This window comes from Aspergillus oryzae, chromosome 3, assembly GCF_000184455.2.
Source record: "Aspergillus oryzae RIB40 DNA, chromosome 3".
Lineage (NCBI taxonomy): Eukaryota > Fungi > Ascomycota > Eurotiomycetes > Eurotiales > Aspergillaceae > Aspergillus > Aspergillus oryzae.
In genome coordinates, this window is record NC_036437.1 from 677,801 (window position 1) to 704,959 (window position 27,159).

At 46.9% G+C, this 27,159-nt stretch overlaps 8 protein-coding genes across 8 annotated transcripts; 5 read left to right on the forward strand and 3 right to left on the reverse strand.

Annotated features, from left to right (window-relative positions):
• Positions 1 to 62: 62 nt before the first annotated feature.
• akr1 (putative aldehyde reductase (AKR1)) lies at positions 63 to 1,255 on the reverse strand (the record flags this gene model as incomplete). The annotated part of the gene is made up of 4 exons (XM_001820784.3): positions 63 to 542; positions 618 to 812; positions 875 to 1,151; positions 1,209 to 1,255. 4 exons carry the CDS (start codon positions 1,253 to 1,255, stop codon positions 63 to 65), a joined length of 999 nt encoding a protein of 332 aa, XP_001820836.1.
• Positions 1,256 to 5,134: 3,879 nt separating this feature from the next.
• On the forward strand, positions 5,135 to 5,604 carry AO090023000265 (uncharacterized protein; the record flags this gene model as incomplete). The annotated part of the gene is made up of 2 exons (XM_023235506.1): positions 5,135 to 5,446; positions 5,566 to 5,604. The coding sequence occupies 2 exons, from the start codon at positions 5,135 to 5,137 to the stop codon at positions 5,602 to 5,604; spliced, it is 351 nt and encodes a 116-aa protein (XP_023090521.1).
• Positions 5,605 to 7,794: 2,190 nt separating this feature from the next.
• AO090023000266 (uncharacterized protein) lies at positions 7,795 to 8,933 on the reverse strand (the record flags this gene model as incomplete). The annotated part of the gene is given in 4 exon segments (XM_023235507.1): positions 7,795 to 8,312; positions 8,318 to 8,384; positions 8,399 to 8,644; positions 8,757 to 8,933. Coding segments are annotated over 4 exon segments (1,008 nt in total).
• Positions 8,934 to 9,598: 665 nt separating this feature from the next.
• Positions 9,599 to 11,412, reverse strand: AO090023000267 (FAD-binding oxidoreductase; the record flags this gene model as incomplete). The annotated part of the gene is made up of 7 exons (XM_023235508.1): positions 9,599 to 9,642; positions 9,690 to 9,938; positions 9,997 to 10,205; positions 10,279 to 10,712; positions 10,807 to 10,953; positions 10,981 to 11,281; positions 11,333 to 11,412. The coding sequence occupies 7 exons, from the start codon at positions 11,410 to 11,412 to the stop codon at positions 9,599 to 9,601; spliced, it is 1,464 nt and encodes a 487-aa protein (XP_023090523.1).
• A 3,475-nt stretch (positions 11,413 to 14,887) lies between these two features.
• On the forward strand, positions 14,888 to 15,452 carry AO090023000268 (uncharacterized protein; the record flags this gene model as incomplete). Its single annotated transcript, XM_023235509.1, has 2 exons — positions 14,888 to 15,082; positions 15,159 to 15,452. 2 exons carry the CDS (start codon positions 14,888 to 14,890, stop codon positions 15,450 to 15,452), a joined length of 489 nt encoding a protein of 162 aa, XP_023090524.1.
• Positions 15,453 to 16,359: 907 nt separating this feature from the next.
• Positions 16,360 to 17,815, forward strand: AO090023000269 (uncharacterized protein; the record flags this gene model as incomplete). Its single annotated transcript, XM_023235510.1, has 4 exons — positions 16,360 to 16,608; positions 16,743 to 17,090; positions 17,137 to 17,602; positions 17,763 to 17,815. 4 exons carry the CDS (start codon positions 16,360 to 16,362, stop codon positions 17,813 to 17,815), a joined length of 1,116 nt encoding a protein of 371 aa, XP_023090525.1.
• Positions 17,816 to 20,166: 2,351 nt separating this feature from the next.
• Positions 20,167 to 21,963, forward strand: AO090023000271 (uncharacterized protein; the record flags this gene model as incomplete). Its single annotated transcript, XM_001820790.3, has 5 exons — positions 20,167 to 20,412; positions 20,470 to 20,710; positions 20,766 to 20,834; positions 20,891 to 21,337; positions 21,410 to 21,963. 5 exons carry the CDS (start codon positions 20,167 to 20,169, stop codon positions 21,961 to 21,963), a joined length of 1,557 nt encoding a protein of 518 aa, XP_001820842.3.
• A 392-nt stretch (positions 21,964 to 22,355) lies between these two features.
• AO090023000272 (uncharacterized protein) lies at positions 22,356 to 24,905 on the forward strand (the record flags this gene model as incomplete). The annotated part of the gene is made up of 1 exon (XM_023235511.1): positions 22,356 to 24,905. The coding sequence occupies one exon, from the start codon at positions 22,356 to 22,358 to the stop codon at positions 24,903 to 24,905; it is 2,550 nt and encodes an 849-aa protein (XP_023090526.1).
• Positions 24,906 to 27,159: the final 2,254 nt, after the last annotated feature.

The window sequence follows — 27,159 nt, forward strand, 5'->3', positions numbered from 1 at the left end:
TCCTCCATATGGACATACAAACAAAACATCAATCATTAAACGTGACCAGCACATCGAGACACTTAAAGGATGACCTTGTGGTCAGCGGGAGCCTCCTCAGGCTCACCGAAGACATTAATGTTCCAGCGAGGCTTGTTAGCAACGTAGGGGACGTTGTAGCGGCGCTCGGTGCCCAGGGCAGTGACCTTGGCGATCTCCTCGGGGGTGAGCTCGATCTCCTGGAAGTTGGCGGCGATACGAGCGGGAGTGACGGACTTGGGGATGACACTGTGGCCACCGACCTGGGACCAGGCGAGGATGACCTGGGCGGGGGAGACCTCCTTGCCGAGACGCTTGCCGGCCTCCTCGGCGACGGCCTTGATCTCGGGGCGGGTGATGAGGAGGGGCTCGCCGATCATGTTGTTGCCGAAGGCGGAGTAGGCGGTGACGTGGATGCCCTTCTCCTTGCAGTACTGGATCAGCTTGGGGCTCTGGAGGACGGGGTGACGCTCGATCTGGTTGGCGGCGGGGACGACGCCGGTAGCGTTGATGATGGCCTCGAGCTGGAACAGGGAATATCAGTATCAATGTTCACGCTAGTTTGAGTGGCTGATGGAAGTAGGTTGGCGGTGACTTACGTGCTCAACCATGTGGTTGGAGACACCGATGGCGCGGGCCTTGCTCTTGGGGAGCTTGGTCATGGCCTTCCAGGTGTCAACGATGGAGATGCTGTCGTCGATAATGCAGTCGCCGCCGGGGACAGTGCTGCCCTCGACGAGAGGGAAGTACTCGTTGCCGGTCTTGAAGGCAACGGGCCAGTGGACGAGGTAGAGCTATTGTTTCTTCTGTTAGTTCTCATAAACCCCAGATAGGAAGGTTTAACCCCAGAACATACGTCAAGGTAGTCGAGGCCACACTCGGCAAGGCAGTCGTCGAGAGCCTTCTCGACAACGTCGGGGTGGTGCTGGCTGTTCCAGAGCTTGGAGGTGATGAAGACATCCTCACGCTTAATGTTGAACTCCTCGAAGGCGCGCTTGATACCAACGGCGATTTCCTTCTGGTTCTGGTAGATGGTAGCCAGATCCAGGTGACGGTAACCGGCCTTCAGGGCCTGGTAGACGGCCTCGCCAACCTCACCGGGGGCAGACTGCCAGGTACCGAATCCCAGGGTGCTGTGTAGATGGTCAGTGTTGACATTCCTTCATCGATTGGTTTCCATGTAAACATACGGGATTTCGGCGCCGGAGTTGAGGGTAACCTTCTTGCCGAGAGACATGATGAACGGTGAGAGATAGGAATAGAGGAAGAGGTATAGTAGTTCAGAGAAGAATAGAAAGATGAATGAAGAGAAAAGGAAGAAGCAGAGAGGGAGAGGACAGCAATAAGTAAGTTTCTCAGTTGTGCTCAACTCCGGCGGGGGAAGGTCCTCGGAAAATTGCTGGATTGAAATTATCCGCTATTATCCTCACGCGTTACCCCGCCAGTCCCCATGACCACTAAACCCCTTTGGGCATACCCCTCGGTGGGGTCCTTCACAGCGAGTACCTTTCGGGTAATTCGAGCCACCACTTGACCTTTTGTTTCGCCTTTTTTTACCCCCTGGCTATACAAGATAAGAAAGATGGTCACGATGGGTGCCTTGCGACGGACTTCGATCCATTTCTACGTGTCCTTACAGTTCATGCTATTTCCACTATTATGTCCTCTGTACGGCACGTAAACAACAATATCAACTGATGCACAATTCAATTGTCGGCGGAGACATGCATGACGTCAAGCGGCAGACACTCCTCCGGAACAATTCAATTCTTTACCAAATGAATTGCCCCTTTCTGTTCAAAGGTTCTGAACGCTTCCATCCGTTCGATCTTTTCTCTGGTCGGGAACCCGAAACAGTAATTGGGGTCCGCTTCCCCGATCTCCGGATTTACTCCGACCCCTCAATCTGACAAAATACGATGCCGAGTATAAAAGATGCCGCGTCACGGGAGTTGCTGCATCTGCACCCCCACATCCTTCCATTGGCCTCCACTCCACTCTCTGTGTTTGATAATTGGATTGGCTGAGCTGTATACTTCCGATTACCAATATTCATTATAAAAACATGGTCTACCACCTGCCACTAGAACGAGACCGAAAGTATCGTGTCAACATGTTGGGTGTATGAGCTCCTTCCCTACTCTGGCTGCTCTCCAACGGCTCCCCTCCCCCTTCTCTTAAGTACTTCTACCGCGCGCGCTCTGGTTACCCATTCACATTCAAGCAAAGGGAGCTACTTCTCAACTCGGACCAAATCTCTGTTGACTCATGGGCCATCTGGGGCCAAAACATCTTTCGGTGTCTGACCACGCGGGGAATGTCAAGCCTCTCATGCTACGAACCGCGGACGAGCTTGGGAGTTGCGTTGTCCTCGCACTTCGGCTGTCACGGACACTCCCCTTCGGACAGCATATCACCACAGATCTTTCAGCAATAAGAGTCATACAGATATGGTCATGGTCGGCCGCAGCGTCTATCACAATGGAGACCTAAGCCACCAGAATGGATCGCGTTTCAAACTCCTGGCTTTTCACTATCTCCGAGCCCATACGGACCAACAATAGAACAAAGTCAAAGGTCGTTATTACTGTGTACTTACACAATCCCACGCGAGGTATACACGTGATTTGGCATTATCAGACAGCAGTTCAAAGCCATTCGTACATCTTTCGCTACGAGTCCCTTGGTAATAGCTCTATCCCTTACTGTAGGGCAGATATTTGCGCCTTTACCGTTGTGGCCGATGTAAACAATCCGAGAGGGATTATTCATAAAGCATCGCTTTTCGTAGAAGATTCATGGCCGCATGGTTTTTATCTTAAAGTCTTCTTCGACTTCATCATAAGCTGCAATAACAGGGATGGTTCTATAAAGCACAGAAAAGGCCATCACTTGTTGAATAAGATCGATTCCTTCCAGTTGTTGATCAATAGAGATGATGTCGATGAACAGATGTCGAATTTGCATCTTCTTAGCTTGCACGACTGCGCAGGATAAGTTCCAGGAGGGGAGAGCTCTTGCTCCATTCCACCGCTAGGAGACAACCGCAATTTTGGAGAGATCGTTGAAAGGGATTTGCTCTATTGTATCAGCGTACAGAAGGTGCTCTGCATCGATTTGATCCACTATGAGGGCCAGCCACTCTCCATTATTCTCGAATCGAGGCATCTTAGCAATATGCCGTTTGCAGGTTTAGGAAAGCTTATGGAAGCTTCAAAGAAAGACGTAAGTAATTGTCCGTCGAAAGGATGCAGTACTGGAGTTCGTGGGGATGCTAATTCCGACAGAGTCAGGATTTAGTCTTTCGGGGTTAGGGTGGGGCAGAAAAGGCAGTCAGAGCTTATACATAAGGATGCAGATTGGAGTGATTTGATGCACCTCTTTCGTGATTGAACCTAGTAATTGCCTAGTGTTGTAGGGCAACAGGCAAAAGACAGCAGCTCGAAACCACATTGCCAATCACATCATCACCCCTATAAACCCTCTCTACAAAGTCGAAGTGAACTGGACTTTCTATCGTCTACTTCAAGTATTCTCAGTCAAATCTTCCGTCTTATCCACAGCTAAACAACTTTCGTCTCCCATCTGTTAAGAACAGCTTGGACCTTGCGCGAGTTCCAGCCTACTTCCCTCCCTTACCCTCTTAAGCCAACTTCCGACCTTCATCATCAACCCACTCCTTCCACTGATCAACATGGTGGTAAACTGGAAGAAATAAGAGAGTCTCTTCGCAGCTCTACTTGCAGCCTACCCAGATCTCCAGGTAGCCTTCGTCTCCTTCCTAATAGAACTTGCACTCCAATACTGACTTCCACAAACAGCTCGACTACCACGGCATGGCTCGCGCTTTTGGACAGAAAACGACTTACAACTCGATCAAGGCCCACCTCCGCCACTTTCGCAAGCTAGCAGACACGCTGAGAGACGAAGCCAACACACTCGTGACATTACAGATATCTCCCGCAATGCAGAGCGCAACAATATGTCCGGTAGAAGAGCTTCTTTGTAGGAAATTTCTGAATGTATAAATGTATAGAAACTGAAAATAAATTTTAAGGAATAACCAAGAAATATTGTTAGGCGGTCGTAGGTCGTCACACCACTAGTAGATCGGCCCCCGTAGGTCAGATCCCGATACTCGTCAGTGTTCACGTCGTTTCACTACCGGCTTGTACGGCCCATGAAAGAATGCAGAACTTGTCTGACTGAATTAACTATGGCGGCTAGTTACCTATCATATACATAGCTTAAGATCATGCGATGAGTAGCAAGGGTCACCCCGCTAGAGTATATATTAAAAGAGTACTGTCAAACATATTATCGGATTGCAGTGGGGAGCGGGCTCCTGGGAGCAGATGATAAATTTCGAGGGTACCAGTTACTAGGGGGTCAGAAATTAGTATCTTGAGATATAGAGTAGGATAAGATCTACTATCCTTTATCAAATAACAAGAACTATAGTTAGATTAGAATTAAATAATATACTGCTGAGTGCAGAAAACTAATTGAGGAACATATACTGGTCTGGCAATATTCCACCGCACGCCTTACCACCACTCACAAGTCATCATGATTATCAGTATTGTTCTTAGCCAACTTCTCGTCAAACAACACAGCCATACACAGCATCCCCTTTGCGGTCTCAGGAGAATATCATCTTAAATTTTCATCAAGATCTTCTGATCGACGTATTCAAGACGATCGCACCGTATTATACTCGCTTTCTTCCCCCGGGACTCGGGAGTGCTTATCGTGATATCTGTTACCTGGTCAACCTCGTTGGCCTGCAGCCAACGGGCTTTGCACTTATTCTGATTTACATACTAAATCGCTGAAAGCATCTTGAAAAGTATGAGCGATTTAGATGACTGGTTTGCCGGTCATTCCGTCTACGATTTAGACCAATCAGATGAATCAGATCAAGATAGTATTGATGATTTCACTAAGTCAACGATCCCTACTGCGCCGGCTGGGGGACCCGGCCCATTAATTCTTGAAATTTCATCGCGAAAAGAGAGGCCCCCTAGGTAGCGAGACCTAATCACCAAGGAGAATTCGAACTCACAGCTCCGGAACTATACAGAGATTACTGCCTATCCCAGCATGCCCACATGAAATGAAGACTCGCGATCGTGGCACACTTTCCAAAATTCCGCCGGGATCTGACATCTTCGAGGCCTTTGCTAAGGTCAGAGCAGACAAAGACCTTACAGATGAGGAGGCGTTCCTTGAGCTACTAGCAACTTATGATATTCCGCTGTCCACTCTCACACAGGTTTCAGCCAAGAAACTGGAAGTCTCCTTTTCTAGTGTGACATACAAGCATATTGCGCCATACGTATGGTTAGATCCTAATTACGCAGGTCGAGATATGTTACAACTAGATATCGTTCGATCTCGGATTCCTACTGGCATATTTCGTGATATTGTACGTGATGTTGAAGATGCTCTCAGACAGTATGGTCCTCTTGATTCCCACGACAACGAAGAAACCAGATCCCGCTTCATCTCCTCACTTTTCACTCGTATTGTTTGCGTATTCAATAGTACCGTTGTCAACAAGCCAGGGACCCTGCTGGAGGGTGAGTTTACTAGAAAAGGTCGTATAGAGCATCATTTTGTTGCACTCGACTCTGTGAGCATTGTGGTTGTCGAGGTGGAAAAAGCCTGGACAATGGGAAAGCAAGGCCTTGATGTAAAGGGCCAGGTTCTGGCTGAGTGTGCGGCGAGTGACTATGCCAATATGAAGCAAGGGCATTGGGTGCCCATCCTTGCTATATCACCCGATATCTTTCCCGATATACCCACGAAGCCACCGCTTGATCAGCCTACCCGACGTACCGAGCTTCATGCCTCATCTCCTACCGAGCCTCATACCAATCTAATCTTCCCGGACCGTCTGCTTCACCTGCTCAGTGAATCAAAATACATACACAACATCTTCCCCCCCAACTTTACTGTCAACAACCGCTCTTCTTCATTCCCCCTCCCCCGTTTTTCAGCATCGTTTACTCTCCAATCAGGTTTAAAAGTAACAGCTTTTCGAAACCAACATGACGCCATACCAAGATCCACGCGCTGGTGAGACGCGTATAGCGAGATTCACCTGCAGTGCCCAGTTGGTGTATCTGAAGACCAGAACGCTATGAACTGTTGCGTTGTTACGCAGGGTTTAAGCCAATTAGGCAACCCTGTCTGCAACGCGTTCAGGGAAACTTTTATTCCTGAGCTTGTCCCAATTAATGGAACACATCGTAAGCAGTTGAGGGGCACTTCGATGAAACCACCCAATACTGCTTACTTCAAAGGAGTCCCTGAAAGTCAAGAATCAAAGGAAATTGAACAATGGATATTCTACCAACCCATAAGTCTGACACCACAGAGGAGCTTAACTGGAGGACCTACTCAGTGATGCTTAAAAAGCCTTGCTAAAGGCAGCTGCTACTCGATAGGCTAAACCGGCTGCAAACCCTTGATTTTAATATCCCACCTTTTGAAGCCGCCTCAAGTCGAAGACTCAAGGTATCGGAGCACCTGGGAGGTGATCATCTGTCTATTACATAAAGCCTGCGAGTACCTATTCGATTCGTTTATTATGGGCTACATCAATAGCATTCCATCATTCGGACAGCAGTCAACAGATCGATTACGGGTGAAGAAACGAGTATCCACTGATCGATGAAAAGTGCGCTTGCTCATGCTAATACCGCTTACTGCTCTCCTTTCTAACAGAAATGACCAAAGCCGCTAAAGCGGAACACCTAAGGATGTAAAGACAATGGCAAGTAGGGGTTTAGAGCAGCTGGAACAGAATGTTTTAAAAGTCCCTCGCTAGCTATCGTATTGGAGAAACCTTGGATCTTTATGGTATTGTACGCAAGAAGATGTCTTGAGCAATGGCAAATCAAAAATCGATATCCACACTTAGCGGCCAAAAGAAGCTCAACGAGACGATCTGGAAAGAAACCAAGGAAGCACTCAACGGTTTGAAGGTTAAGAGGGACATCGAAATTACTACACTTAAGCGAAAGTTAGAGGACGCCAACAATGAGCTACTTTCCAAGCAGCAGGGACTTGACTCCCTAGAGGAATACTTGACTGAATGGGGACTCTTCTGACATTTTCCAATGGATATTTCTACTATTCTGCGTTGCTTCATCTGCATTCGCCTTATTACTTCATATCCATTCTGCATTCGCTTTATTACTTCGCAATCAGTTTCTTCTATATGCCCCGCGTTTGCGTTTGACATTCAGGCTTCTAAATTGTCTACAAAGCCTTCCACTTGAAATACATTTATCTTTCGTTTGAAGAGCATGTATTGATTGACATGCGTTTATCTGGTCGTTTAAGCTTATTGTGTGATCTATCATGGGTCTGCAGAGAAAGACAGCAGAAGGTAGATATGAAAATATCACTATACAAGCCTGTATTGAAAGGAAATAAGATTGATGTTACCATCATATATTAGTAGTAGTAATTGCATTAGACCCAATTGCAACTCCCTACTAGGGCTCTTTCCAAGTCGCCAACTGTCGTTTAATAATAATGCAATAATGATAAGTAGCTTTTAGACAATTGTACGATAAACATGCGTCTACTACGGATGCTATGAGGGATCTGAGAAAACAAGGGTCATACACTTCACAGCGAAAGTATTAACCGAAATGTATGCAAGCTGTGTATAACCAGCTCGGCCTCGAGGAACCGTCCCTGGAGCTTAGCCTTGAAGATAAACTGGTCTGTACAGGGCCGCCTGACAAAATGCTATCCATCCTACGCCTCCAATGGAGGAGTATCCGCAAAGCAATACTCCATAATCGCCGCCGGAAACCTCCCACCAACAACCTTCCCCTGCTCCGGATTTACAATGATATCCAGGCTACCCAGGTTCTCCGCAACCCGGTGCGCCTTAGTTGTCCCCAGGATAGCAAAAAGGTCCTCACCCTGCGCCAGGATCCAAGCAAGAGTGAATTGCGCCGCAGTAACACCCTTCGCCTTAGCAATCTCCCTAATCTTATCCACAATGGCCAAGTTCGTCTTAAAATGGTCGTCACTGAACCACGGCATTCCACCGTGCAGATCACCAGGTTTGGTGAAATCTTCCTTCGACCATAGTGTCCCACTAAGCAACCCATTCCCCAGGGGACTATACGCCACAATAGCAACCCCAAGGTCCCGAGCTGTCTCAAGCAGCTTGTACTTTGGCGACTCGATATCCAGGCAGAATGTGTTGTATTCCATCTGTACGCAGGAGATCGGGTGCACGGTATGGGCGCGGCGCAAGGAGTCAGCTTACACTCGCTCAAGCCGAGGTATTTTATCTTGCCCTCGTTTTTGTGTTGAATCATTGCTTCGATAGTCTTCTGGATGGGGTGACTCGATCAAGGCGATGGATGTAATACAGGTCGATGTAGGGTAAGCCGAGACGCTTCAGGGAAGCTTCGAGGGCATCATGGAAATATTCCGGGTTTGTATTCATGGCGCGAGTGCCTTGTAGATTAGCTAGGTCGCGTTTCGGATGACCGAACTTGGTTGTGAGGAAGATGCCCTTCCGTTTGGAGGGGTTGGCGGCGAACCATTTGCCGAGGAGATGCTCCGAATCACCGTATATGTCCGCTGTAGTCTTATTAGTACGAACCTTCTATACAGATGAACAGTTTGATGCACTTTTCCAGGAAGGATAATATTCCCCATGAAAATGGAGACATATGTAGAACGAGAGGCAGCTAACATACCAGTATCCCAAAACGTCTCGCCCATTTAATACGCGGCACCAAAAATGCCAGACGCTCATTATCCGATGCCGGATTACCGTACATGCCGCTTGCTCCCATGAGTCGAAGCCCAACGGGGCTGACCTGGGGGCCATTCTTGCCCAAATGCGTAGTGATGAGTTGCTTGGGTGGTGCCATGTTGTTTTTGGTAGTTTCAAGAATTGATAGTGTAAGTTTGCTCGTTTGCTCAATATGTGCTGTGTGCAAGTAATTGTTATTCTAGGGGTCACACAAACCTATTTATACTCGAGGTAGTTGCTGTCCAGGACTTTAGTTGTTCAGCCGTCCTTGTCAACGTGGTTGGAGGGTTTGTTTCAGTTGCGCGGAGATAGACTAAATTCCGCCGAGCCCTAGTTCAGACCGCCGGCGGAGGTATCACTCGCCCCGGATTTCTATGCATAGCTTTCTCCCAGCGGTCATCTGTATGATGAATTGTTTTATTTTATGCAGGATTTGGCTTCGATATGCCTGTGATCGGAGGTTTCTTTGATGCGCACCTCCCGATGGTCATTTTGTGGGTGGAGATATCCTGGATATTTTGGAGGGCTCACTTTGGTATTACCCCGACAGCATGTTACATGGTACATATAATAAACATCTTTTTGCAAGCACAGATATAAAGGAGCGAGGCAAGAGTTAAATGGCGAAAGAGGCTAGTGCAGCAGTCTCTGAGAGAGTAGCGAAATATATGTACGGTGCAAGTAGTCAGCAGTGAGTAGGGATCCGTCGACAGGAAGCTACTTGTACACCAAGCTATATATTGAAGAATGTGACCATCATCGTAGCATAACCAGGCACAAGACTTAGTAAGTTACCAACAGCAGATCACGTATCCGCTCCGTAAACCCTAACAATAGAGACATCACAGCAATTTGGCAAATCCACTCCACAAACCCCGCGAGGTGAAGACACCATGTGGATCAACTGCCCGTTGTATGTCTCTAAGACTCTGCACATTCTTTTCCCCGTAACTAGAAAACACTTCTGAGGCCTGCGCAGCTGATGCGTAATTCACGTAAAGAAACGGGTGCGCAACATTGAGGGTCTCCGCTGCTTCCCTGATTCTCCGGATAGCATTCTCCGTCATTGTATTAACAGCGGCATCATCACGGGCATCAGACCAAGCCGTGGAAATTAAGATGACTGAGATTACGTCAGAAATATGGGCCAGAGAAAAGCCGAATAAGAAGTAGTAGCTTACGAAAGAGAGGTTGATCGCCATGTATGCCGAGCGAGTTCCCTCCCCTCTGCGCCATGGCTGCAATTGCGGTCCGTGAAATCGCGTAGGAAATGAGGTTTGGAACCAAGCCATCCACAGATCTTATGGCTCGAGCCTCTTGTTCGAAGATCCTTACTGCTTGAGTGAGGAGAGAACGGGAAGGCAACACGGTTAGGGTGGCGAATAAGTGCCTAGTACATCTCGGTTCAGTACCAATGCCAGTGAGGAATCAATGTATCTGCATTAAATGGGCCTGGAGCATACCTTGTGGTACCTAATGGTTCAGATTCACGAGTCAAGTTACCCATATTAGATATGGTTGTGCTTCTTGTTAACCTCGGTATCTGGTAGATGGCCTTGAATACAGCTGGGTTCCGCACCGGCTTCCCATAGCGTTGGGTGCCTGATAGGCTGAAACTGTCATCCTGTGAGACATATGTGTAGTACATATCATAGCCCATCTCCACATCGCTGGTCAAAGCATCGTCAGTGAAGAGCTGGTAAACCTGGTCGAGGACCTGTTCAGTCTGATTCTGGAGATACGTAGTCGTAGTCGTAGAGACAGGACCCTGGCTGAATGTACGGACAGTGAAGGCTGTCACAATTCCGAAGTTATTCCCACCGCCTCTGAGGGCGAAGTATAGATCACGATTGTGAGTCTCGTTGGCGTTGACGATCGTTCCGTTTGCAAGGACCACCTTTGTTTGTGTCAGTGGTCATACGACTCCTGTAGAGGATAAAACATTCAGGATATGGGAATAGAGCTTCCAGACTTTCCAAAGATAAACGCACCTCATATTCATAAACATTATCCAACGCCCAACCGTACTTGTTCGAGAATGGTGATGTCCCGCCGCCCAGTGTAAATCCGCCAACACCGACTGTGCCGACTCTCCCACCAACAAAGGACAGATTATGAGCATCCAAAGCTTCGTACACCTGGTAGGATGTTGCACCTCATCCAACAAGCGCCCTGTTACCATGCTCTAATATGTCGACCTGTGTCATGCGGTCCAGGTCCACGGTAACACCACCAACAGAGTTAGAGTCCCCAGGATTCCGTGAGTGACCACCGCCCTTAACCGAAAAGTAACACCAGTAGTGCACAAGGATTTCGAGTACCTGGGAAACCTCCGATGGAGTGGACGGCTCGATCTGGCAAGCTGGGCGAACTTCCTGTTGCTTCGCATCCCAAATCGTGAAGCTGTCGTTATTGGGGTAATGCAGAGCTGATCCAAAGATAGTAGACAGTTCGGTGCACTGGTCACTGTAAGACTTAAAGAAGGGAGCAAAGCGGCCGGCATCAATAGGAACTCACTGCTTACTGGTAATTTGCGGATACTTTATTGTATGGCTGAGTTCTAGGTTGTATAGGAGATAGATTATATGTAAAGGCATTTGCTTCTGCTAGGATAAAGACTACTGATACTGTTGCTTTCATTATATTTGATACTTTGTGGAATGATTTTGGGCTGCAATAGCTGGCATTTATACTCTTCTTATATCCGTCTGGATGATAAGTCAATTACTATAGTAGTATGGGAGGCAATTGATATTAACCCCGGTATTATAAGAAACTCGTCTCCGAAAGCTGGTTGGAAATGTAGATTCCTGCTAAAAAATGACTAAGTTTAAGAGGGGTTTAAGCTAATAAAGTTTTAGTCTCTATAATTCCAAGAAAAATTCCGTTGGGTAGCTCTTGTTCTTATCCCGTGTTTTGTAAGCCAGCTCTCGGTGTATAATACCTGGAGATCACTTTTGCATGATATTGGTAAGTGTTATTAGATAGAATAGGTATCCTAGGCCCCAGGTATAGCTACACTTGGTTTGGTTTGTTAGTATTCCTTATTCTAAGGTTGATTCTTCGGGTCAAGTGGGTACTATGTCCTAAGGTGGTCAAGCTTTATGTAGATATATAATAATATGGGTCCGGTAAGTCTTGAAAATCTTTTTTAACTAGAACGTTGGGCTGACCTTAACCCGCTTAATAAACCTACCTTATCAGCTTTACAATCCTAACTATTCTATTGCCACCGCTATGAAGGTTAAAGCTTGATCCTAGTTTACTCTCAATAGTATCTATTGACTATCTGCTTAATATTCCACCGAGACCTAGATATACTAGATTAAATCTTCTTTTGCACCTCAGATATAATGTGGAAACTGTTAGTCGACTGTATAGACGCGACTAACGATCCCGCTAACGGTACTATGGACTATCCGAGTGCTTATAAGCTATCTCTGATTAATTAAAAGACTGGCACCAAAGCGGGAACTATAAGCAAGAGGATTTGTATACGGCAATTCTCCGAGTGTATTACGGCATGGCTAGAGGAAGATTGGTTAGGTATTTCTGACTCTAAACAGCGCAGGAGGCTGCAAAATCGGTTAAATCAGAGAGCCCGATGTAAGTTCTACTTCGCTAGCAGTTAATCCTAGAGACCCCATCTACGCAATAACGTACTTTTACGGGGAGAACCAGATAATTGATATATTCATCAATACAGGCTTATGGAACAAACCGGAGACTCAAGCCCTATCTAGTAGCAAGGGGCGTGACAGTGGTAGCCCTTTATCGGTCGACAGGGAAAACTATACTCCAGTGGTGTTGATGAGTCCAAGGCATTGTAAATAATCTTCGAATATAGATTGCGTTAGTGACAATACGCTGGCATCTTCTTTGATAGCAATTAAGTATGTATATATTCTTGAGTCAGACTCGGCACATATTAAGAGGATTTTATAATAGCTAGAAATTATAGCGCGTACTCAGTATATGCTCGGTTCCCCGTGAATCGATATGCTGTTTTATCTAATCCAGTTTAATTTTACAAAAGCTTTAATAGAGAATACTAGGACTCTCGGCCTCATCTTAGAGTAATTACACGACGATGCAATTTTACTATTTAATGTTGCTGGTTCTTGGCCGTATTACTTCGAAACTTCGCTTTCTTCTAGTCTCCAACCTACCATTGTTCAGCGCACTGTACCTTACTATCTGTGGCTAGACTTACTCCCCATTGCGGAAATGCGAGATAATCTGATTTTTTCTAAAGATTTGTATGATGAAACTCGGCTTTGCCTTGATATATAAAAATACGGAAGCGTGAATACGGGTTAAATAGGTATTATTGTTTGGAGCGATCCGTGGGACCTATTAGGATGGGAAATCATGGAATCCTTTGCCCGCTCTTGGGTATGGGTGCTTCGAGGCTGTTCGGATCTCCGTCGCTCTATAAACTCTTAGAGGGCACGACGAAATGAAAGACCACTTTTTCGGGTATTATAGGACCTGAAGCTAGAATCAATCTATATCCTATTACGTATATCAGACCCTGGCAGAAAGGAGGATCAAGAAATAGTCAACTTCTAGAGCACTGTTCTGTCTTGAAAATCGGCTCTAGAGAGTTATATATCATACATGCGTCCTATCGTTATCTTTATATAGATAAAAATGTTTGATATGAATAAGCTATTCTATTTTTAATGTCATAATTTATATGGTTCCTTATATATTGCTTGTATGGGTGTCCTTAATATAGGGCAACAAGAAAAGTAATAATCTTGTTTGCCGCATGTTACTCTCCGCCTCGTCTAGAACTTGCTTAATAGTCTATTTCGAGTGTAGTACTCTCTCTGAACTGGATATGTAGTAGTTGTTGTTGGTGGTTCCTCCAATCAGAATGAAAGTGTTATTAGAATACAGACCGGAGACAACGGACAAGAGATCTTGTTTTTACTATTGAACTCGAAGTTGTCATTATATGCGATCGCCGTATTTGCTGATATCAAAGCTTTAATTTGCTACTATAGAGTATCTTTATTGATGTGCGCCAAATTTATGTATCTCCACCACACTTGATTTGGTTCAATGTCAGCAGAATCCTTAGAGTAGCTGTATATCTCTTTTATTGCCACTATTCTAGGAATAACATTTATAAAAAGTTGATTCCCCCCTCTTAGATTCTCTGAACTAGGAAATCACTCTTTATCGACTGTTTTTAAATTATCTCTAATTGTATTTCACTATGTCTATCTTCGTCCCTGTATTAAAGCCCTCAAGCTTGCTGTGCTACCACCGAGTGTTAGCGCTATCTGCAGGTATAAAGGTCTCGCCCCTATGTCTTGGTACAAATGAACTTCGGAACCACCTAGTATAGCCACCTTATTTGTATAGTAATGTCTGGACCTTAACGGTGGCTTCTGATATAGGAAGGATTTTATAGGTAAATGCAGCAAGGAGCAGTCGTTTGCACTACTTAATGTCTTCTATAGACTGGGCGGCAATTTTTTGGATACGTAGGTTGAATTAATGCCCTTCAACCTATGCTCTGATTGACCTGATGGACTATACAGGGCAAATAACTACCAGCAGGAAGAATCCGAAATCTGGATAGGAGAATGGATGAAGGAGCGCGGCAACCGCGATCAGATGGTGTATGTAACCCCTAACTCATCAACCACCAAAATGTATATCTACTGACATCCAATCCTCAGCATCGCAACCAAATACACAACTGGCTTCCGCACTTCCCATCGCGACACCGAGCCAATTTAATCTAACTTCGTGGGCAACTCTATAAAAAGCATGCGCGTCTCTGTCGAGCGTAGCCTTAAAAAGCTCCAGACCGATTATATCGACCTCCTGTATATACATTGGTGGGACTTTATCTCATCTGTCGAAGAGGTTATGCATGGACTAAACAACTTGGTCAATTCGGGAAAGGTGCTCTACCTCGGTGTTTCTGATACCCCAGCTTGGGTGGTTGTAAAGGCAAACGATTACGCGCGAGTTCACGGGCTACGACCTTTCTCCGTGTACCAGGGCAAATGGAATGCCGGCTTCAGGGACCTTGAAAGGGAGATCATCCCTATGTGTCGGGATCAGGGAATGGCAATCGCACCATGGGCACCGCTTGGCCAGGGCAAATTCAAGTCCTCGGAGGCGCGTAGTAGCGACAGCGAAGGCGGCTGTGGGCGAGCATCTAATATGAGCGAGCATGATATCCAAGTATCTGATGCGCTGGAAAAGGTCGCTAAACGAAAGAATACTACTCTCCATGCGGTTGTGAGTTTCCATCCGATTCCCTTATTCAGCATGTCCGATAGTGATTACCGGCTAACCGCCTATATACAATGAAGAGGCTCTAGCGTATGTGATGCATAAGACGCCTTCCGTTTTCCCCATTGTCGGTCAACGGAAAGTTGAGCATCTCAAGGCTAATGTAGAGGCTTTGAGTGTAAGCCTCTCTGACGAGGATCTGGCCGAAATCGACAATGCATCCTCGTTCGATATCGGATTTCCAATGAACTTCATTTTCCGCGATTCTTATACGACGAATAGCACTGCCGCTGATGTCTCTTTTACTCGGGTGTCAGCTCATATTGATGCACCTCCTAATCCTTCCCCCGTGCGGCCTCGTCGTCACCTGGTATAAAGTGAAGTTTGGTTTAAGCGGTCACTCACTCCAGGGATAGTGAAACATCGGACAAACAAAGAAGGAGGAGGAGGAGGAGGAGGAGGAGGAGGAAGAGGCCGCTTAAAGTCCCACTGGAAAACGCATAGCTCTTTACAATCCATATCACCGTCCAACGATGACTGGTAGCCGCATAACCGTTTTCTTTTTCATCAATAGCCTGCCAATCACAACTCAGCCCCCTCCGCAGGGCACTGTAGCCCGGCGATATAACTATATTTTATCTGGAAGGATAAGACGATTGGAATATTTTGGATATCTCTGTATCGAATAGCACCAGGATTGCGGACCATACACAAGGACACTAAATGTTTTATCGGAAGTAATCTGCAATGGTGACAATGGGATCATGAATCTCCTCTTCCCAGACGCCTGATCAACAAACTCCAGAGTCTTGTCACTGGAAATCCTATTCTTACGGCAGAGATCAGCGTTAGATGGCTTGATTGTTGGCCCAAATATAAATAGATGTTAATTCTGATCTACGGCTATAGTATGGGTGTGATTGGATTTCCACTGTCACCTATCACTTTAGTCTATGATTATCCTCGTATATTGATGAAGATCCATATGATCTTTCACGTCCACGGTATTTGAGTGGGGGGCCGATCGTCATCTATTGGTGCATAGCGCATGGTAACATGAGCACCAAGATTAAAACTGGTATTCCGTGTAAAGACCTGAACGAGGAGGGGCTGTCCATAATCTAAGCAATGCTAAGCTTTCTCTGATATCGGGCCCTATTCACTGTTTACTGTGTCAATCCTCTTGAGCTCTTCTACGACTACCGAAGACCAAAGTCAACTATTGAACTGGAAGCGACCTAAACCTGTGACCTTTCTGCTCCAGCCACGCAGATATTCTGAAGATGGCAGAGCTAAGCCTTCGACGGCTTTGCATTTTCGCTCTGGGTTTGTTCAGTCTCGTGGCCGCTCAACCAAAGGTTGTCACCTTTGCGCTTTCACGAAGCGAACGACACGTACTGGAAAAAAGAAAGTACGCAGGTGCATTGCTGGGAAATGATATATTAGACGGAAAAGCGCTCTACTGGGTGAATGCAAGCGTCGGAACACCCCCTCAACCAGTCCAACTGCAAGTGGATACAGGTGGCAGTGATGTCTGGATATTTGGGCCCTAATCCTGTGACTTGAACACATATCCTTGTCTTGGTAACGCTTGTAAGTTGATGACTTGCGTTTCATCTCCTAAGCTCGGATCTGTTTTCCCTTCGAACGGCCCCATGTACCTCAGCACCAGAGTACTGACCAGGATAATTTCTTCCTAGATGATCCTACGCTGTCGTCCACGTCTAAAATTCTCGATAAAGGCGGGTTTACCATTCAGTACGTCACGCCAGGCTCGGGTGTCAAAGGTGATTACGTTGGTGACAACTTTGGCTTCGGGTCCGTTACTGTCCAGGGCCTTACTATGGGTGTCGCCCGGCAAGCACAATACGTTATTAAGGGTATCATGGGGATCGGATTCGCTGCGGGCGAGTCGATCGTCAGTCAGGGCCAAAGGCCTCATAAGAACATTATTGATATGCTGGTCGAACAAGAATTAATTAACACCCGGGCGTACAGTCTCTGGTTAAACGATGTGGGTGAGTGAGAAAAGGCAAGGCTCTGAATTCAATCGCTACCAGAAACTATCTAACGGCAACGATGCATGTGTTTTCGGTGTTGTACCAATCACGGACGATTCCCCCATTCTCTTCGGTGACACCTTCCTGCGCTCAGCATATGTCGTATATGATTTGGACCAGCAACAAATTGCCATTGCCCCTACGTGGTTCAATAGTGAGGACACCAACATCGTTGAGATCAGCGGTAAGACAGGTTCTTCGTCACCTAACTGGAAGACAGCGGGAAGCAATGCTGCAAAGGTCACCCAGACGGCGACTGGGTTGCAGGCACCCGGAGGTCTGTCGCCAGCGACGGCACCAACCGGATGGGTTTTCTCTCAGACAGCCACTCCGTTTCATCTGCCCGGGAAAGGTGGCTCAGTGACTGGCGATCAGGCTTCGTCTTCTCCATCCAAAGGGGCTGCATCGTCTTCAGTCGGGATTGCTGTTCCTGGGGCCTTGGCGAGTATTACAGTCGCGTCATTATGTATGGTTATGGGGTCAATGCTGATAGTACTGCAATGATGCCCTTATCAACGTGGGAAATAGCCTAATTAATCAAACGCTATCTTTGGTTCCAGAAACTCCCATTCGAAGTATGTATTATAATCCAATATATCCCATGATCTTCACGTTATTGAAAGTAGGTGTTGAATGGAAAGACATCCCATTCGACTACTCGAAACATCCAGACATCTAAAGCATCTTTATCATGCATATCATAGTAATATCTCGGGTGGCCACATTCTCCCAGCTTTTGTAAGGCTACAAGGTAAAGCTGAATCAATCCTTCGCGATATTTTTCCGCTATCTATCTTATAGACAGGGTACCACTGCATATACATCCCTGCTTACTTCGTATTTATGAAACTAGTAGGCTTGGCGGCTTGGCCCGATCCCCATCTGACTGCCTAACATGTCCGGACATCTAAGGCGTCTTTCCAGGGTATGTTATCGTGCTATTCCTCGTTGACAGTAGCACATTGGTGATACCAGGACATAATGCTCCGAGATATGAGACTCGGAAAGGCCTGGTGAATAAGAGAAGTAGTAAGTTTAACAAATCAGCAGGACAGGAAGCTTGTGTGAGATCTGATTCTATATAGTCTAATATATGCATACTATCCGTAAAAGAGAAAATGATCTTCTAGGCGGTAGAAATTCTATTTTAGAAAGAAATAGCTATTCACTTGAATAACAGTTTGCATACGGTTTCTAGATCCTTTATAATTTATTCGGCTTCGATAATATTTCTTTTTTTCGGCTGTGGGTGTCGGAATAATACCAAGGATTAAATCTAACCTCGGGATCAGCTCGGAGACCGATAGTCCCTTGCTCATCACCGGCAATGCCGAGCGGTCGCAGAAAGATACGGGACATATCCGCTCCGCTCCGATAATCTATTGTTCGATCACCGAGCCTTCTTTCTGTTGGGTATTTACATATAGATATATAAATGAGTTCGTTATACCGTACCTGCAGATTATAGACTCGATTCATATCCCTTTTGCTCAGTGCAATCTATAGCCTTCGGTTGAGGGCATTCTTAGGGCTTATAAATCACGGAGAATCATAAACACACGGCGTAGGAGAAAGAGATAACAGAAATTAAGGTGGGGGTCGTACTACTACATCTAATGGGTTGTAGGGCAGGCTTCCTGTAGAGTAGCTGCAGAATTAAAGTGGATATGTCTTCAGTCGGCTAGTCTATTAAGTAATTAGCTTTCCCTAAAATCTCTACCCTTCTGACTACAAGTTATTTGTATCTGTTCTACAAGGCTTATAACATAGGCCTGCTGTATAGTCAATTCGAAAGATGCTGCTAAGTGTTATTCATCTTATAGAGGCCCATTTATGGTGCATGTTGAAGTATACAAGGTGAGATTCATGAATATACAGTGTTCGGAATCGAAAAGAGTGGTGCAATTTGTGGTGAAGATCGTGTAGTGTCTGGTATGGGTGGGGGGTTCCGTTAGGCTTCATCCCAAGCATATCTTGGCTGCGAGTCTTCCGTCGGGCCAAGAACGATCGACACTATGTGTCCTATTCACCACTTGCACGTGCGGGTATCTCGCTATGAGAACTGTTCTCACTGTTCTAACTTCTAGCCGCTGCTGCGCGCACGGCTACTCTTGGCAGTGGACCCTTGAATGCAGGGTTTGTCTCAGGTTTTCGAGACGGACTGCAGCATCTGCATATAGCCCAGTCATCTTCTAGCTCTTCTGCTAATCGTTATCTTAGCGAACCGGAAGACTTTGTCATTTGCTAGCGGTGGCTGAGGATCTTCCGGATTAGCCCGGCTTCTAGCTCCTCCAGTCAGATCACGGTGGATCCGAAGTATACAAAAGATGAAGAATGCCAATCCATAGGTCTGGCCTTATATGGTTCTAGCTGATTTGATCATAGCGTTGACTCTCTGTACTTCACATCATTCAGCTTGTTTTCCGGTTCCTTGTCGATCATATCCCGTCATTGTCCACTGTCTCTTCCTTTTCGCCCACCGTGCTTCATGTTGCAGTAAAGGATCAGCAGGTGAGATTACGGTGGGTCAGATATTTCCTCACGTTCAGGCATATCCAAGGCCAAAGGCATTGTTGGCTTTGAAAATATCTGCAGGATTACCGGGACTCTCGTTGCACGTCTTGAAAAGAATCCCTATGTCACTGTAAATCACATGGGTAGGACTCAACTGGCTATTGGACATATCACTCTTATCATGGCGATGCATATCTCTCTCGTCCATTTCCACTATCTGCTGTCATACATGGTGGTGCTGATCGATGAGATTGTGCTAGTTCGTCAGTCGATGATGTTTTCATCAGGCTCTGTTGGGTTATTAATGTGGGATGCTGAGGAATAGATGTAAGGGCATATATAGGGCTCCAAATATCCACTGTTAGTCGTAGTTTCATAACTAGCAAAAGCCAAGGACAGTTGTACTGGCGATGTGCAAGATTATATCAATTCGTTACCGTTTTATCTCTTCCTGAACTAAGTTCTTCAGTCCGCACCTTGATTCCCTTTGCAAATAACATATCCCACCTTGTGAAGATGGGCCAACCCAATGACCTCAAATCCCCTGAGGTAGCCAGTGTACCGGTATCTTCGAAAAATAGTATCTCAGATCCTTCATCTCCTCTGGAGGATTCTCTTGAAGCCCAACAACCATCGCCCCCAATCTATCACATCTTCTCTCGATCTCAAAAGCTGGAAATGGTGGTGATTGTCTCCCTGGCCGCCATTTTCTCACCGTTGTCTTCCAATATCTACTTCCCCGCTCTGGGGGCTATCTCAAGAGTAGGTTAACCCTGACTCAACTCTGTAGTCGACTATGATTTAATGATCGGTTGTCAGGATCTTCATACAAGCATGACCCTCACAACCTTGACCGTCACCATATATATGATCGTCCAAGGAATTGCACCGACCTTTTGGGGTTCCTTATCAGATACCTCTGGCCGACGACCCGTGTTCATTGGAACTATGGTCGTCTATATCATTGCCAACATTGCCCTTGCTGTATCTACTAACTACGGCGAGCTGATGGCATTCCGTGCTTTGCAGGCTGCCGGCAGTGCCGCTACAATATCTATCGGTTCGTCATTCACCGACTAGGCTTTCCTTCGGCTAGTACTAAAACATACCTACAGGAGCAGGTGTCATCGGTGATGTTACAACCTCTGCGGAACGAGGAAGTCTGGTAGGCATCTTTGGCGGTGGTGAGTTTCATAATACTTCGGGTGTATGTAAATACAATAGCTAACAGTAAGACAAGTCCGCATGCTTGGCCAAGGTATTGGTCCAGTTTTTGGCGGTCTTCTCGCGCAGTATCTCGGCTTTCGATCGATCTTTTGGTTCCTCACGATCTGTGCCAGCGTCAGTCTGTTCACTATCCTCCTGTTACTTCCTGAGACCCTGCGATCGATTGCCGGCAATGGAACGGTTCCTCTTCGTGGCCTGCAGAAGCCATGGTTATACTATATCACTGGACAACCGGGTGCTGAGGAGGGTGCCGAGTCAGGGATCAAAAAGTCCAGGGTTACGTTTGGGACTGTCTTTGCGCCTCTCAAATTCCTGTTCGAGATTGATGTTTTTATTACTCTTTTCTTCGGAAGTATTGTCTACACGGTGTGGAGTATGGTCACGTCTAGTACCTCTGACCTGTTTGAGGAAACGTATAACTTGACTACCCTGCAGGTTGGTCTCACGTTTCTTGGAAATGGTAAGATACTTGCTCTCAACTCCAACAACTACCAGCAAGAGTACCTCAACTAATGCTTCGAACACGGACCAGGCCTAGGATGCATGTCAGGCTCCTACACAATCGGCTACCTAATGGACTACAACCACCGTCTGACTGAACGCGAATACTGCGAGAAACACAACTACCCACCCGGCACACGAGTCAACCTGAAAACACACCCAGACTTCCCGATCGAGACCGCCCGCATGCGCAACACTTGGTGGATTACAGTTATCTTTATCGTATGTGTGGCGGTCTACGGTGTTTCGCTGCGTACGCATCTTGCGGTCCCCATCATCCTGCAATATATCATTGCCTACTGCTCAACTGGTATCTTCACGATTAACAGTGCCTTGGTGATCGATCTATATCCAGGTGCCAGTGCTAGCGCCACGGCTGTGAATAATCTTATGCGGTGTCTGATTGGTGCTGCGGGGGTTGCGGCTGTACAGCCTATTATTGATGCGCTTGGTCCGACTTATACTTTCGTTTTGCTTGCTGGTATTACCTTGGTTCTGTGCCCTTTGCTCTGGGTGGAGACGAAGTATGGGGCTGGATGGCGACTGGCTCGACATCAGAGGTTGAACCGTCCTCGGGCTGGGTAAACGAGTATAAAGGGTACTTGAATGGGTGGAAAAGAAATGCAAGGCTACGGCAGGCTGATGAGAGTTTGGTAAAAGTACTTACTGTTTTATATGATCTGGCTTTTTTCGAGTATTCATCACAAATAGTGAACTGTTTCGAAGAAACGTTGGTGTTTGTACTGCTGCATTAGGGTTAGACCTGGAGGGCTCAGGTGACCCACACCAGCTCATCCAATGCATCCCAAGGTCCCAACTACACCTCCACAGCAATGCGGGGCACCGTCTGACGATACAGAACTGTCAACCAGAGATACCCACCATAAAACACCCTATAAAGGCAGCCAGATGGTCCAATTATTTTTAGATAGTTGAATGGAGTGGTTCTTCGGTCAACACGAACCGTCTAAGCAGATATGGAACCCATGCCAGACTTTCAATTCGACCCTTTTGGTCCTGGCGCAACGGCTTATGATAATACCGAGGCTGGCTTAGACGGCATCGATTGGAATGATCCTGCTTCTGCCCTCAAAGCTATCGGTGCGGGAGGGCCTGGTGGTCTCCCTTTCCCAGAAACCTTGTCGCCGGAAGAGGTTCGTCGACAGGCCACTGCAAGGTCAGACGAGATCTTTACCAGCTATGAGACCCTGCATAGAATTATTCAACGGCATGAGGCAACCATCCAGAAACGCTGGTCGAAGAAAACTCGACAGCAGAGACTAAATGTCCTGTTGTCTGCCTGGCCGGATATGCCGGCCATCCATCGTCCCGACTTCGATGCTTTCCGGAGGGAATCAGCGTCCGACCGTGTCAGGGGTACCAAATACCGAGTCCATTTCATGTGGCCATATGTGAACCAGGAGGATCTTCTGAACACCAAAGCGCTACCACTACTGCTGAACTCCCGAGGTCGCCATCCTCCTTCGCATTTTGCTGCTGCCGACATGGATGCCATGCATTTGGGCTTGGTTAGCAAAGCAATTGTGCCCATATTTTTGAACTGTCATGTTCTTATACTGAACGGTATGACTGAGAATACTCGCGACTATGGCCAGCTCGTAGCCTGGGAGGACCATCCGGACGCCTTCGACTGGATGCATAAACAAAAGCAATTCCTTCCTGGAGAGGGCTTACTAGTAATGGAGGCACAGGCGCGACTATTATCCTTCCTCGTTCAATGCTGCCAGCAGCTTCTCCATGACATTCCAGAGTCCACCTTAACCAGTAACTCATTCCCTGTTCTTCCGGAGCCACAGATCAAGCCTGAAAGCGAAATAAGCGGCTTCGAGTCCTTGGGTGTGATAGCTGCAGAAGCCCCGTATCGCGTTCCTGCGCAAATCGATCTTCGCCGTATTGCGTCCTTGCTCGCCGCAAGGGCATCCGCTGCAGAAGATCACCTTTGGGCCTTGCGCGAGGATCCCGACTATTTCGCTAGAACGCTATTGGAGTGCAAGGAACATCTCCAGGAAATGTTGAAGGACCTCGATGGTAAAAGTCACCCTGTACTTGGCTTTGGAAGGGATAATGTTCTTTGGGCGCGCATTCTTGGGTCTATCCTCTCGGAAGCGTACCTCAGGCTGGAGCTGTTCTCCGAACTCAGTAGCCAGGCCGGAAGATTGGTTGCAATGCAAAAGATGTACGCCGACGATATTTCGCCTTCGAAGGATTTACCAGAGGCGTATCTGGAGGCCTTGCTCCGATTACGTTATTTTCTCACGCAGGCTGCCAAAGGGCCATTATCCATGCTAAGGATTGCAGGGGTAGCATCTCCACCTCTGCGGAGGTTCTTTGCTCGTGTGCCGCCGCCTGATCCCTACACGTCGAAGATCTCAGTAACCTCAAAGCCTGGCGCCAAGATGAACAAGGTGGAGACGCAATTGATCTGGCTGCTCCGCAACTTGTGGGAGGATGGTTATGATTTATTCCTCTTTGGGATGCCCTTAGTTGTGGACGAGCTAGGACGACTGCTTCAGTCAGAGAAACAAGCGCAGGAACTACTATCTTCATATATTACCGAGGTCATTGGGGACCTCTCCATCTTCTCCCAGTGTTTGCATCAATTGGCACTTTATCATCCATGGGCCAGAAGCTTTGAATCCGAGCTTGTTGATCGTGAAGATAAAGTGAAGCAGGAGTTTGCGGAGCGGACACAGTCATGGGCCCGGATCCTAGCCGCGCTTAAGGCAGCTCTTCCTGAGAGAGACGAGTCAAATAAAACTGTGGACCTAGGTAAACCCACGGAAGGAAAGTTCACCTATCCTTTCGAAAAGCGCCGCACCAAGGAAAATGTGACAGCCCTGCGTAATGCAGAAAGCTGCCTGGATGCCTTCTGGGCAGCCATTGACCAAACTATGGTCAACAAGGCTGGTGACTTGAGTGGCACGGCCGTGCGGAATCTCCTCTCCCAACCGCGCATCCTACAGCGCACTCGAGAGTGGATCGAGCCAGAAAAGCCCCAGCGTGCCTCACAGGATAAACCAGGCGGTGTCGATCTTTACACTTTGTACCAACCAGTATCCAGTGTCTACTCTGGCCTCTCGGCAAGGGCACTGGACATCTCACAGCCCAAGACCAAGGTCAAAACCCGCGGAACTTCACACCCCGTTCGGAAAACTGAAGCTCTACCGCGGCACGACCCTGTTGATCGTCAGCCAACCTTTTCTGTGGATACGCGAGCCCTCAAGGTTTTCCGGGCCGTCTTCTTTAACCCTGCAACGACGTCAACACCGGGTGAAGTCTCCTGGAATGACTTTCTGCATGCCATGACTTCGGTCGGCTTTTCGGCTATGAAGCTTTACGGCTCTGTCTGGCAGTTTCAGCCGACCAGGTTGGATGTTGAAAGGAATATCCTATTCCACGAGCCCCATCCACAGGGAAAGCTACCTTTCAAAACAGCCCGGCAATACGGCCGTAGGCTTAATAGGGCCTATGGCTGGTTTGGAGAGATGTTTGTCTTGAATAAGTGAGATAATCAATTCCGCAAGGGGGAATACCTGACATGCGGCTACTATATATTGTAATACAATTGAGTCTTCAAACAGTAACATCTGAGATAGTTATCTGTAGGCCCTTGGTGTATGTATCTTCCCGTATACCTAGATAAACAAGTTATAAAGTAACATATCGGGCTTCAAGATAACATCGCAGTTGATATTCATCACCAGTGAAGAAAATAATTGATAGAGGTTATATCTCTGAGCTGTTTCCTCGAGGTCTATATCCATGTCTTCCTCCGAGGGCGGGGTAAGTAGGGCATAACCATCCCTGTCTGACAATGAGTCCGAAACGTCGTCCTTTCTGTCAGCCCCCCTTCACGTCTTTGACAAGTACTCTATCTTCAAACTACAGTTTTCCTCTCTTGAAAGATGACGTCACGTTCAAAGCTGCATCAATATACAAGGTGAGTCTTTTCCGTTTCCAATCAAAATATTGGCTAAAAGAAGACCAAGAATCCTCAAGGAGCAACCGGTCCAAGTCGTTGCGGGAAATAGCAAGACGTGCTATTTCGTTCATCCTGGAGCCTTGTCAGGGTGCCACACTTCAGCATTGAATGCTCGAATTAACGGACCATGGAAGGAGAATGGGGCCGATGGACCAATCGACTGGACTGATTTTGATGAGGAGACGGTTGAATGCGTGTTAAGCTACTTTTACGTACAAGACTATAGTGTACCCAGCTCAGAGCCTGAGCAACCCAGTGTATATCAGAGCAGCGAGGTTACCAAAGGTAGGCCAAGCATGGCTGTGCAAGTTATCGCAGAGCTGGCTAATTCAGTCTACAGCGAGAATTGAGCCCATATCTTTGAAAGCGGGATCCGTACCGGCTGATGAGCCAACCTTTCAAAGACCTTTAACCCCCCTAAGCCAATGTCTCCGAATTGGTCTACCAGCAGAAACTATTGAAACTGCTGCAGGCGGCTTGACGCAACGAAAACTCGAAAACAGTGACGACGGCCCTGCTGTCGAAATTGTACTCCATGCGAAAGTCTATTGCTTTGCACATCGCTTTCTTATCTCCGACCTTGAGAGCTTTGCCCTGCAACGTCTTACACAGGTTCTAATTGCAGTCGACCCACGGAAAGATAATCTATTCCCTTACCTCGCAGATGCTGTCCGCGTGATCTACAATTCGACCCCCGGCGCACTGGTACAGGTCAATCCAGCTCGGAAGCTGTTATCTCAATATGTTGCGTTGAATTATACTTTACTTGCTAACGAGCAGCTTGTGCGGCTTTTGGATGAAGGGGGAGAATTCCTGGCAGATCTGTCTCAAAAGCTAGCCCGACGGCTTACTGCGAGTGATACTGAAACCCAATCTATGCGGAAACACATTGCCAGGCTTCAAGATCTAACCGATAAGTTGAAAGCTGACTCGGACAAAAAAGAGCGTGAATTGAAAAAGCTTAGGGGGATTCCTGGAAGAAGTGAGTCAAGTTTTGCGTTCGGGCGAGGAGGTTTTGGGGGATTTGGATCAACCTAGGTGCGGAAATAAGTGGTATCGTTGATATTAGCCAAAATTCACGTAACGTTGTTTAGACACCAAGGAGGTTATTTGTTGGCAGCAGAATGCACACAGGATTGATCTGTCTCTCCATCGAACTCGAGGGAGAGTGCTGTATAAATGGTCAGGTTGAGTAGTCTAACGTTGCTCACAAAAATAGCGAATGAAAGAAAGACAAGTACCCTGAAATTACGCCGCATGGCTTGACGCTATCTATACATATCATAGAATCTGCAGTAACTTTAATCTTCGTGGGCCACACTCCAGTATTGCCATAGAACGAGCCATGTCCCCCCTAGTCCTATATACGCTTTGTTACAACAGTCCCAAAATACAATATCGAAAGGTCCAGAATCCTGTCCTCTCTTCTAATCTCCCACTTTGTGTCAGGGTTCCTGTCTTTCATCCTCACAAGCCTCAGGGCTACAGATCGGCCAGATTGCGGTATCCCGAAGTGCTATATAACCTTACCGTTTAGCTGCTCCTGCTATAATAACCATATATTATAGTAGTAGAGGGAGGGATTGAGCCCACCATTGAATCATTTAGCATGGGTCGAATTCAATAACTACTCACCAAGTGCACTGTACAGGGTAAACATAAAGAAGTTGACTACTCGGAAGAATAGGAGCCTCAGGTAATGGTTTAAAGCATCAGGTACCACTAAACATGGGTAGTCATCACTATAACTGCTAGGACAAGCATTGTCGTTTCTGATG